The 11,879-nt window shown below is 37.7% G+C and overlaps 1 protein-coding gene across 10 annotated transcripts in view; it reads right to left on the bottom strand.

Annotated features, from left to right (window-relative positions):
- Positions 1-7,180: 7,180 nt before the first annotated feature.
- LOC126473268 (nucleolar transcription factor 1-A-like) overlaps positions 7,181-11,879 on the bottom strand; it is a 216,924-nt gene continuing 212,225 nt past the window's right edge. For all 10 annotated transcript variants that reach the window (XM_050100231.1, XM_050100256.1, XM_050100272.1 and 7 more), the window contains 2 exons: positions 10,594-10,722; positions 7,181-9,619 (listed from right to left, as the gene is read on the bottom strand). In XM_050100231.1, the coding sequence (XP_049956188.1) occupies positions 9,476-9,619; positions 10,594-10,722 (273 nt within the window). In that variant the 3' untranslated portion in view covers positions 7,181-9,475. The remainder of the gene's footprint in view (positions 9,620-10,593; positions 10,723-11,879) is intronic.

Below are 11,879 nucleotides of genomic sequence, written 5' to 3'. Positions count from 1 at the left end.
AATAAAAAAACAATGAATTTAAATGAAATGTAAATGGACAGATAAAAATATCTACTCACCAAATGGTACCAGGGGAACACACACACACACACACACACACACACACACACACACACACACACACACACACACAAAAACAAAAGGATTGAACTTTCACAAGTTTCTTCTGGCAGAAGAGTTGAATGGTAAGGAAGAGGGGTGAAGGGAAAGGACTGGAGAGGTTTAGGGAAAGGGATACAGTTTAGATAAGTCAGCCAGATCTCCAGTTTCTGGATGACTTTACTGGACGGTAAGTCTCCCCTGACCCAGGAGTCTGGGTGACTTTTCTAAACTGTATCCTTCACAATAAAGGATGGCAGCCAAAAACAGTTGCAGGATAGAATTCTTTTATTAAAATTCTTGACCAAGGTTTCGGTACATATAAATATACCTTCATCAGAAGTAAAACTTCTAAAATTACATCATGCACTGGAGAATAATAAAACAATTATGCCAAAAGGCGTCGTCAGTAATTAAAATATCATCTCCATTTGTACAACATGTGTAATGGGCACAGGATCAAAGCGAACAGTTTAACAATGTTACTTCGCCTATGAATTCATAGGCAGTTCATAGGCGAAGTAACATTGTTAAACTGTTCGCTTTGATCCTGTGCCCATTACACATGTTGTACAAATGGAGATGATATTTTAATTACTGACGACGCCTTTTGGCATAATTGTTTTATTATTCTCCAGTGCATGATGTAATTTTAGAAGTTTTACTTCTGATGAAGGTATATTTATTTGTACCGAAACCTTGGTCAAGAATTTTAATAAAAAAATTCTATCCTGCAACTGTTTTTGGCTGCCATCCTTTATTGTGAAGAATTTTAACAGTTGCTGCTGCAGCCATGTTTAAAATCTTTAAACTGTATCCCTTTCCTTAAACCTCTCCAGTCTTTTTCCTTCACCCATCTTCCTTTCCATTCAACTCTTCCATCAGAAGAAGGAGCCGCTGGCTCCGAAAGCTTGTGAAAGTTCAATCCTTTTGTGTGTGTCCCCCTGCCACCACTTGGTGAGTAGATATTTTTATCTGTCCATTTAACTAAATTATCAATAATTGATTATTTTCTTTGTTATAATGAATTTAAATGGGAGGACCTGGGCTGCCAACACACGTGGCTTCCAAGGCCAACCTAGGAAATACCAATGAACCGTTCTACTGGCATGCATAAATCACATTTCAAGATGTTCTTGAATTTCATCAGAAATGCTGGCAACGAAGACTATAATGGGTGAAGATAACGAGCAACAGACAGCCTTGCAGGCAGTTCTAATGGAACAAGCAGCGTATCTCAGATAATACTGGCCCACACATTTAGAGCAAATCTGGCTTTAAATCTGCCCGCTTGAATGGTGTGAGGGTTTTCATCTGCCCAGGCATGCAAATTATGTGTGTTCACACAATCTTCATGAGTGAATGTGGTTTCACCTGTCACCAGTACTTTCCAAAGAAGCTTTGCGTTGTTTCCACACTCTTCCATGAGCTAAGTGCAGAATGTAGCTCTCTGTGGGTAGTCTGCTTCGTGAAGGTGCTGAACTCTCTAGTGATGACAAGGATGCAGTAACACTTCACACAATGTGGGATGAACAGTCATATAAGATGTCCCACCCGATGTGCCAAGCTTCTTGCACTTGACGGTGGGTTGTTCTTCAACTGTACGTGGAATTTCCTTCTCATAGTCAGTGGTGCACTGCAACAAAAGTTCCTGCGTTCGGAATGCAACAAGTTGGAAATCTGAGATGACAGATCTACCTTACACTTGCCGCAGATTGCCTAGTTTCTCCTTAAAACAGGTGCACATCAGTTAATTGTGTAGAGGTGTATATCTCCATTGTGTTGGAGCTGCCTTTGCATACTTTCTGCAAGCAACTATGTGGCAATGGGCCTTTATTGAGATGTGGATGTGAAGAAGCAAAACTTATGGTCTATTCTGCCAGGCGTTGCACACTTCGTGGCCCATCTACAGCCATGCAGAAAACGTCAAGTTGTAAAGTTTGTGGGAAGAGAAAAAAGAACAACACACTGACATGTGTACCTATTAAGGTACCACACATAAAAATGTCTGCATTTATACCCGTTACACAAAACATATTCAGCAAGCCTGGTGAAGGGTACCGCTTACCGCTACTAGTAATTTTCTTTCCTGTTCCACTTGCAAATAGATGAAGGCAGAAACGATTGTCTGTATGCCTCCTTACGAGCCCTAATTTCTCTTATGTTCATAGTCCTTATGCAGTACGTACACTGGCGACAGAAGAATCAATCTGCAGTCACCTTCAAATGCTGGTTCTCTAAATTTCTGCAATACTGCCGTATGAAAAGAATGTTGTCTTGCCTCCAGGGATTCCCATTTGAGTTCATGAAGCATTTCTGTAATACTTGCATGCTGATGGTAACCAATAAGAAAGCTAGCAGCATCCCTCTGATTGCTTTGAGGTCTTCCTTTAATCCAACCTGGTGAGGATACCAAAACTTGAACAGTACTCAAGAATGGGTCACACCAGCATATAATGCCATCTCTTTTATAGATAAGCTACACTTTCCCAAAATTATCCCAGTGAAAAGAAGTTGGTATTCTCCTTCCCGACTTCTAACCTGACATGCTCATTCCATTTCATATTGCTTTGCAACTTTACACCCACATATTTAATTGACGAGACTGTATCAAGCGGCACACTACTAGTGCTGTATTCAGATATTACAGGATTGTTTTTCCTACTCACCCACTTTACCTTACATTTTTCTGTATTTAAAGCAAGCTGCCATTCATCAGACCAAGTAGAAATTCTGCCTGAACACCTGCCATCAAGGACAACGTATCATATTCTATTACTTAAAAAGTCTTCGAGCCACTCATGTATTTGGGAACCTAAACTGTATGCTCAGACCTTTGTCAAGTCTGCAGTTGGAGACCTGGTCAAATGCTTTGTGGAAATCTTGGAATACGGAAACTGCCTGTTGTCATCCATCCATACATATTTTAAAATAATTTCTATCTTCCTAACTGAGAAGTTTGTTTATTTTTAGCTTCGAACATATTTTTAAGCCTGTCAGGTGCACCTTCTCATTATTTGATAAATTGTAGTCAATTTCACTCATTAATTCCAGTTGGTTTTTGCCAGTTCCATTTTTTATTTCCTTTCTTCTGGCAGTGATGGAAGATAAACATGTTCTCCTCAACAAATTCTGCTGATGTCCAGCATCAGTTATGACTGGTCTTTTACACAGATTCCAACATTACCATCTTCTTTTGGGAACTGCTGTCATTTATCAGCTTCTGGACTTATTCCACCTCCTCATCAGAATGTGAGCACACCGATGCAAAGTCACAAATTATTTTAACATAACATCTTTTATTTTTGTACCATGTCTTGCTATTGCCTGAGAACCCTTCAATGTCTGCACTGTTTTTAATGTTCTTCTTCACAATGACGCAAACACAAATATCCTCACCTTCCCTCTGCATTTCCCCTGTAGTACTACACATGTTCAGACACAGCTCATTTTTATGGCACAGGGTAACAGTTAACTCTTTTTCGACATTAGTTCCCTATTAATATTTCTGAGGAACAGAAAAGTAACAATATTATGAAAACGAAAGATGCTACTCACCATATAGCAGAGATGCTGAGTTGCAGACAGGCACAACAAAACGACAAATAAAGCTTTCGGCCAGTAAGGCCTTTGTCAACAACAGATGACACACACACACACACACACACACACACACACACACACACACACACACACACACACAAACAAACAAATGCAACTCACACACATGACTGCAGTCTCGGGCAGCTGAAACCACACTGTGAGCAGCAGCACCAGTGCATGATGGGAAGGCAACTCGGTGGGGGTAAGGAGGAGGCTGGGGCAGGGGTATTTGGTAGGGGTGACGGACAGTGAAGTGCTGCAGGTTAGACGGAGGGCAGGGGAGGGGTGCAGAGGGGGGGGGGGGGGAGGGGGAATAGCGAAAAAGGAGAGAAGTAACAAGACCGGGTATGATGGTGGAATGACAGCTGTGTAGCACTGGAATGGGAACAGGGAAGGGACTGGATGAGTGAGGACAGTGACGAAGGTTGAGGCCAGGAGGGTTACGGGAATCTAGGATGTATTGCAGGGAAAGTTTCCACCTGTGAAACTCAGAAAACCTGGTGTTGGTGGGAAGGATCCATATGGCACAGATTGTGAAGCAGTCATTGAAATCAATGTCATGTTTGGTAGCTCAGCAACAGGGTAGTCCACTAGTCTCTTGGCTACAGTTTGTCGGTGGCCATTCATGAAGACATACAGTTGGTTGTCATGCCCATATAGAATGCAGCACAGAGGTTGCAGCTTAATTTGCAGATCACATGGCTGGTTTCACAGGTAGCCCTACCTATGTTGGGGTAGGCAATGTCTGTGACCGGACTGGAGTAGGTGGTGGCGGGAGAATGTATGGGACAGGTCTTGCATCCAGGTATATTACAGGGATATGAGCCATGAGGTATTAGGTTGGAAGCAGAGGTTGTGTAAATATTGATGAGTATATTGTGTAGGTTTGGTGGACGGCAGAATACCACTGTGGGAGGGGTGGGAAGGATAGTGCGCAGGACATTTCTCATTTCAGGGCACGATGAGAGGTAGTCAAAACCCTGATGGAGAATGTAATTTAGTTGCTCCAGTCCTGGGTGGTACTGAGTCAGGAACATAAAAATTCTAATTCCATTCCCCTTCCAGTTGTAAACATAAATAACAATGTGTCTATAGGCCGAAGCTATCAGTTCCAAAAATCCAGAAAAAATACTGTTTGCTACTTACACCCACACCCCATAAAACTAAGCAGCATGTCACAGCGACTGACGGAAAAACACAAGTTCGTGAGAATTTTATGGCAGCTCTGCGTTACGTGCAAGAACTGAAACTTCAAATCCAAATGATACTCAACAGTTGTACAGAAATGTGCTATTGTAACACATATATAACAGATTCCCAATCATATGAAAGGATAGGATGCTGCTCAGTACATAGAGGAGGCAAGTCACAGACAAGTACAATGAATCTAGTCTTTTACAATGTGCCTACCTGCCATTCAACAACTCCCCTATGTAGTGAGTAGCACTCTGCCATTTCATGCTGCTGTTATTCACAGATTTTCGATTCTTAAGTGCTTTTACAATATGTATTTAATTCCAGAAGGTAAACTTTTTCAGCTAGGCTCAGTTAAATTTCTGTAAGTCTTCAATAATTTAATTATTACTTATGTGATATAATGTACCTACATCAATCAAGTCATTCACATAATTCTTACAAACCTTTCCACTTTCCCTTAAAACACCAAGATGTTAATTTCACTCAACAAATTTAGATACTACAGAAGTGATGAGGAACGATACATTTGGCTGTAACTTCTAAAATCATAGATTTAGAACAGGGCACAATCACATTTGACATCCATTACCAAATGTTGCTTGTCACCATATGGGATTTGGCATGTTACCTAATACCAACAAGGACTTTCCCCCAGCCATCTTCATTAATCATTATGTACAATCACAAAATTGTAGCACAGAGAGCTGTGCAATACCATGTGAGCATTACTAATATTGCCACAAATACAAAGTAATCTCTTTTTGTTTTTATAATCAATAATCTTTATTCATGAGATCTTATTTTCATAAAATACGTTCACAAAGCAATCTGTAATAAACAGTCAGTTCAAAATACTCTAACTCAGTTGCCATAGGCAGTGCACCACTCCACGGATTTCTTTAGTGGGTGTTTCACAATTTGGTACATTTATAACAACCACATGGGCTGGTCTATTAACGCTGTAATGAAAGTGTCGATTTGGCAGAAAGGAGAAGCTGAATACAGAGAAAGTTGAAACAAAGGCTAAGAGTACTGAACACACATTTAGTACACATGGACAATTCTCATAATTAATATGTTATTGAAGGTTTGTTAATTTTTCCCCAACCTATACAGAGAAGAAAATGGGTGCCTGTAAAGTTACTGAAGCATAACTGTTATTACAACTTGTTTCACTGTGTATAAAGGAACCTACCATATATGATCTTTCAGTGGTGGCAGTATCTATTTCTGTTCACTTAAGCATTGTCACTAATGTATTTTTTCCCAATGATGTTGCCTAGATGTAAATCAGGGATATGATTATGGTGATCTGTGGATGTAAACATTAATCCAAAGACAATGAAAATTATGTTATCTGCATTAACAAATGATACAAAGTATAATGCAGCTAATTGCCACAGAGATTCCCAAGTGAAAGTCTTTTGCAATAACAATTAATGTCAGTACATGTAAAATGGGTAAACTTCATTCTTTTTACATAATCTAATCATCAAAACAGTGACTTACGAAAATATTCTGGTTTATAGTTTATTAGAAACAGTGGAAATGTTACAGTCCAAAAGTAGAAGTGATGTCAAATGATTACATTAAGTGTATTTAGAAAAATCCAATGATGAAAATAGCAGAAATGATTAGTTATATAAAAAGTACGGACAACATTCAAATAAGTATCAGCATAAATCTGCCTACTTTGAAATGGACGGATCTGACTCCTAAACAAATGTTTTTGGGGGCTGAAAAGCTCTTTTCTGCAATGGCAATTATGGAGAAGGAGAATCAGGTAGCAGAAAATAAACAATTTATATTTTAATAACCCTGAGTATGCTGCATTTATGAAATGCCACATTACATACATTATACACCAAGAAACTACCTTATTATTATTTCTGCTGGCAACAGGAGTGTTTTGAAAGTACATGTACAATTCTAGGAACAAAATGGTAACTGAAAACACTTGCGGAAGCAGTGCTAGTTTCACACCAACTGCCATTTAAGATGCAAGCAGGTACACAAAACTAATTCTTAATCACATGAAAAAAGGATGGGTGGAGAAAATATGTAATTAATGGGAACTGAATATTTCAAACCATTTGATGTACACATATAATCAAGCATGCGCGTCCCGCTCGCCCCCACACACACACGCAGAGAGAGAGAGAGAGAGAGAGAGAGAGAGAGAGAGAGAGAGAGAGGGGGGGGGGGGTGAGGGAGGCGGCAGCCTACAAAATAAGTAATTCCTCTCTGCTTTCTGGTGGGCTGGTAAAAATTATTTCAAATCTCAGAGCTAATATGCTGTAATTTCATCACCATGTTCAAAACATTACAGTAAATGAACATTATTCTTCTGAAAATCAATTAATAGCCCAGCAAAAAATATTTTTTTAATACCAGCAATGGGGCAAAAATACAGATTTAAGACATTTGCAGTGTTCACATATCCTTTTTTTCCCAGAACTGTGCAACTCCAGCTGTCTCTTATTTTGTCTCTGAAGCAATTTGTTGAGACAACTAGAGCTATACAAACACCTGGTAAGAATATTTAAATTCAGATTTGGAATTATTATGATGCTTTTTCAGCATATTCCAACAGAGACTGCAGAAATAAGCTTACAGTATTTAGGCCACAGTGCTGTCAAACATGTAAGAGAGATGAACTCACATCATAATACAACACACAACCACACAAAAATGTATTTTAATGAAAACTTTTTGTTTTAGAATAATCCTGTTTTCGTTGTAGCTAGAACGCCGCTTACTAAAATGCTTAGCACAGTGTTTCGACTTATGAAGATATATAAGATTGTAAATACAATTCCCTGACAAAAAATTAACATTCTGAAGTCATGAATGTTTTTTAGAACAGTTCTATTTTGTGCCTCACTTGATCCATTCTTATAGCATATCCATTAAATCACTTCAAAATTCCAAAATGAATAGTAAAGGTGGTCAGCTAAAACACAAACACTTTATTATAGAAAAAATTGTGCCCCTAATATAATAAATAAAAGAAACTATGTCTGATGAACGTTAAATTATATCTCCTTTTTACAGCTGCTTTAAGACAAAAGCTTGTGATTCCTTATACAACACATAAATCTTAGAAATATTTTTATGACATGAAAGTAAACAGAAGTAATATACAGAAATTAGACATAAAGTGATTTGTACTTGAATTCAGCATATCAGTTACCAACTATTACAATGCACTTCAGAAGTGTACCATTAAATATTTACATCTAACATACAATAATTTACACAAGACAATTACAAAATTGGTAAATAAAAATAGGTCACTGACTTAGAGAATATTCGTTTATGACAGACAATATACACAAATTTCCATTTACTTATTGGGTAATGGAGCATCCGAGATATTCAGCCTTCACTCCAGGTAAAGACACTGATGCACATCTCGGTCAGATTTGTACGCATCAGTCTTACTATACACCTTAAAATAGCCATGTGGATTAAATGTTTACAAAATATAAAATTAGAGTCTTACAAGAAGATACACAGAAGAAATAGGAAAATATAAAGCAATAAAAATGTTTAAAAATATATGAAACGACAATATTTATAAAAAAAGTTGATGACTGAAAGCAACATTTAAAAGCCAAAGATCCTTTAAATAATTGTAACCTAATCAAAGGATAATGTAAGGGTGAAGACCACCCTGGGATGGAGAATGATGTAGAATAAATTTTATTCTAAGTAACAGAGGCAAAATAATAGTAGTAATTAATGGGACAAGGCAATCACCTAATTAACAAAAATTTCTTGTAGGTAGAGGCATCCTACAGATTCTGAAATGACAAGGGGGTTTAAAGAGGGAGAAACTAGATGCAGGCAAGATAATCAGTTACTGGTAACAAAAAACAGAAAAAAAGTGAGACAGGAGGAAATGGATAAAAAGCAGAACAGAGGAGAGATGGGATAAAAGAAGGGTCACAAAAGTTTGACTAAGAATTTGCAGATAGGTGGAAAAACAGACAATATACATTGTCAAGAAGAGCAAGTTCCACAGTCTCTCACATAATTTTTGTGAACATTTACAGAACACATCACTGTTCCTTCTCAAGGTATATAACATTAGCCTGAGTGAGCTAGGTTGTGTTAGTGCAAGTCATTAATGACAATTGAGTACAGGTAGCGAAAATCCTGTCCTGTGCGCCATTTATAAAGTTGGTGCACTGTACATATTTCCATTTACAGAACAGTTAACTTTTCTTTTTGCTTCACAAATATTTTAAAAAAGTTATATCTACACACTTTTTCATAAAATTCCATGTTTTCATTTCTCTGCTGTGGAATGTGCCATGGTAGGAAGTTACATGGTTAGAGAGACTAAACTGACAGCAAGCAACCAGTCTAGTTACAAAATATAATTCTAAGTTTGACATTGCTGCGCTTTCAAGCAATGTAATATATTTCTTGTTAAACATGCTGTAGCTGGGACATAAATCTGCCCCACAGCACCATTCTGGTCCATAAAGAAATTTTTCTCTTCCTTTCTTTTAATAAAACCCCTTCCAGTCTCAAATCTTCATATACACACAGTGATGAAGTCAAGAGATCACTCTGAATCACTATCACTCGAAGAAGTCATAGAAGATGAATCATCACTTCCCTTTGTCTTTTCAGCATCACTATCTGAGTCACTTGAATCATCAGAGTCACTATCACTGTCCGATGATGAATTTGCATCAGAGTCTGAGTCCTAGAAGAAATGCAAAACAAAATAAATGGCCATGGCTTACAGCAAAATCAATTAAGTGACGTGTGTTCTTACTTGTCATCTCCTAAACATAACGGGTATTTTAGCAGATTCTCTATAAGCATGGCAGGACTGCTTAAAACTACATAACAAAAGAATGGAAACAACAAATAACAATGAGGAAAGGCAGCCACTAACCTACAACAGACTGACACATGGCGCAGACATACGCATAACAATAGAGATACTGTACCAGCTTTTTTACTAGCTCCCTTTTTCTACAAAAGCATAATCTCTCCACACATAGACACTCATGGTCAAGATGAAGGCATTTGGATGTCTGTTACACTGTGTGGGGTACAGTGTAAATTTTAACTAGAAAAAGAGTGATAGCTTGAAATCCAGTAATGTCTCTGCACTTTTGCATGTTTGTATGTGCCACACATCAATTAGCTACAGGACAGTGGTCACATTTCTTGCTTTTGTTTTTAATATTATTCTAATAATCAGTAATGTGTTTTGACAAAAGAAACATTAATGAGATACTGATTAATGCAAATGAAAGCTGCAACAAATAAAATGCAGCTGTCAGCTTATGTCAAATTTTTCTGATAGTCATACAGCTGCCTCAAGTTACAAAAGCCAGTTCTGCCCATGTTATTTTCTTCCCTCACCTGCTCACATTTCCGTGTACCCACATTTAGCTGCTAATTAATTCACATATAAGTTTACTAGCAGTTACCTCAAAAGTCACTAGTACTTAGTATGTCCCCATCCACTGAAACATGTTGCACACTAGTTTCAACTATCACATGAAAAACTGTCAGTGAGACTAAATTATCATTTAAGTTATATTGGCAAGAGAAAGAGTTTTAAGCCTGAGAGAGAGAGAGAGAGAGAGAGAGAGAGAGAGAGAGAGAGAGAGAGAATAGCTGCCCCTTCATAAATGAATTTTGAAAAAGAGTAAATTTACAAACTTTTTCTGAACCATCACTTTCTTTGCTGCCATCATCTGTGTCAGAATCTTCTGATGACTGGGCATCTTCAGTCTGTTTTAATTTTGCCTTCTGCATAGAGTACTCTTTCAGCTCCTCTTGAGACAAACCCTATAAGAAGCAGAATGGTAATAAGTGTGTTAAGTTTTTGTATGTTAGCAGAGATGTCTATTACTATATGAGCACTGTTGATAACGTCCACAAATGAGGTAGCTAAATAGTTACAACACATGAAAAAATATTACTCAATAACCTAGGTTGTTTTTAACACATTCACACACACACACACACACACACACACACACACACACACACACACACACAGAGAGAGAGAGAGAGAGAGAGAGAGAGAGAGAGAGAGAGAGAGAGAGAATATGAGAGGTACTTATTTGTCCATATCACAACTCTGCTAAGTAGTTGAGCCTAATGCCTAATGTTATTTGCTTGCCTAATACCTTTTAATTTACACTTAGGCATGCTATATTTCTCTATCAGCTCATGATATGAGCTACAAAATCACGAAAGATCTTTACTAGTTATGTTCCCAGGCATCTTAAAAGACAATTATATCGACAGTCAACATAGCACAATGTATCTTCAAAAACTTAAATAAGACATCCGATGATTTAGCACGCAGAATAAAAATTAGAACGAAAATGAGCAAAGGTAAACTTCTGAGCTTCAGTGGTCATTAAAAATAAAGTAAAGAAATTTGTTTCTCCACACAAATGCATAATGACACCTAAATATATAAAAGGAAAGGTCTACACAGACTGAGTCACAAATGGCAACCGCGCTTGAAAATAAAATAAGAGCAAAACAGAGCTGAGAGTTACATCAATTTTGCATTTATATAGGAAATTGGGGATGGGGGATGTGGGGGTAGTAACGAGGTTTCACTGTTGAATTTTCGATTATTGACTTAAATTATTTCCAAGTCAGTCAGCCAAAACTGTTCAGAAGTGAAGATCCTTGAGGGTACTTGCTTGTTATAGAATTTCACAGCAACTTGACAACAATAAAGTATCGGTACAAAAATCTTATGAAATGGGTCAATACTGGACATTTATTTTAATAATTGAGTCACTAATTCTCACAATTTACACTGTCTGATAAAAAGTACACATACAACTATCAGAGTACAACAGTATGGGATGTGTTCACCCTTGACCTTTATGAAAGTTTGAACTTGCTGGGGACACTTTCAATGAGGTGTCTCAATGTCTGTGGAACCCATGCTTCTTCAAGAGCTGAAACCAGATTGAAGT

Source organism: Schistocerca serialis, chromosome 1, assembly GCF_023864345.2.
Source record: "Schistocerca serialis cubense isolate TAMUIC-IGC-003099 chromosome 1, iqSchSeri2.2, whole genome shotgun sequence".
Lineage (NCBI taxonomy): Eukaryota > Metazoa > Arthropoda > Insecta > Orthoptera > Acrididae > Schistocerca > Schistocerca serialis.
This window is presented reverse-complemented; position numbering and strand designations above follow the sequence as displayed.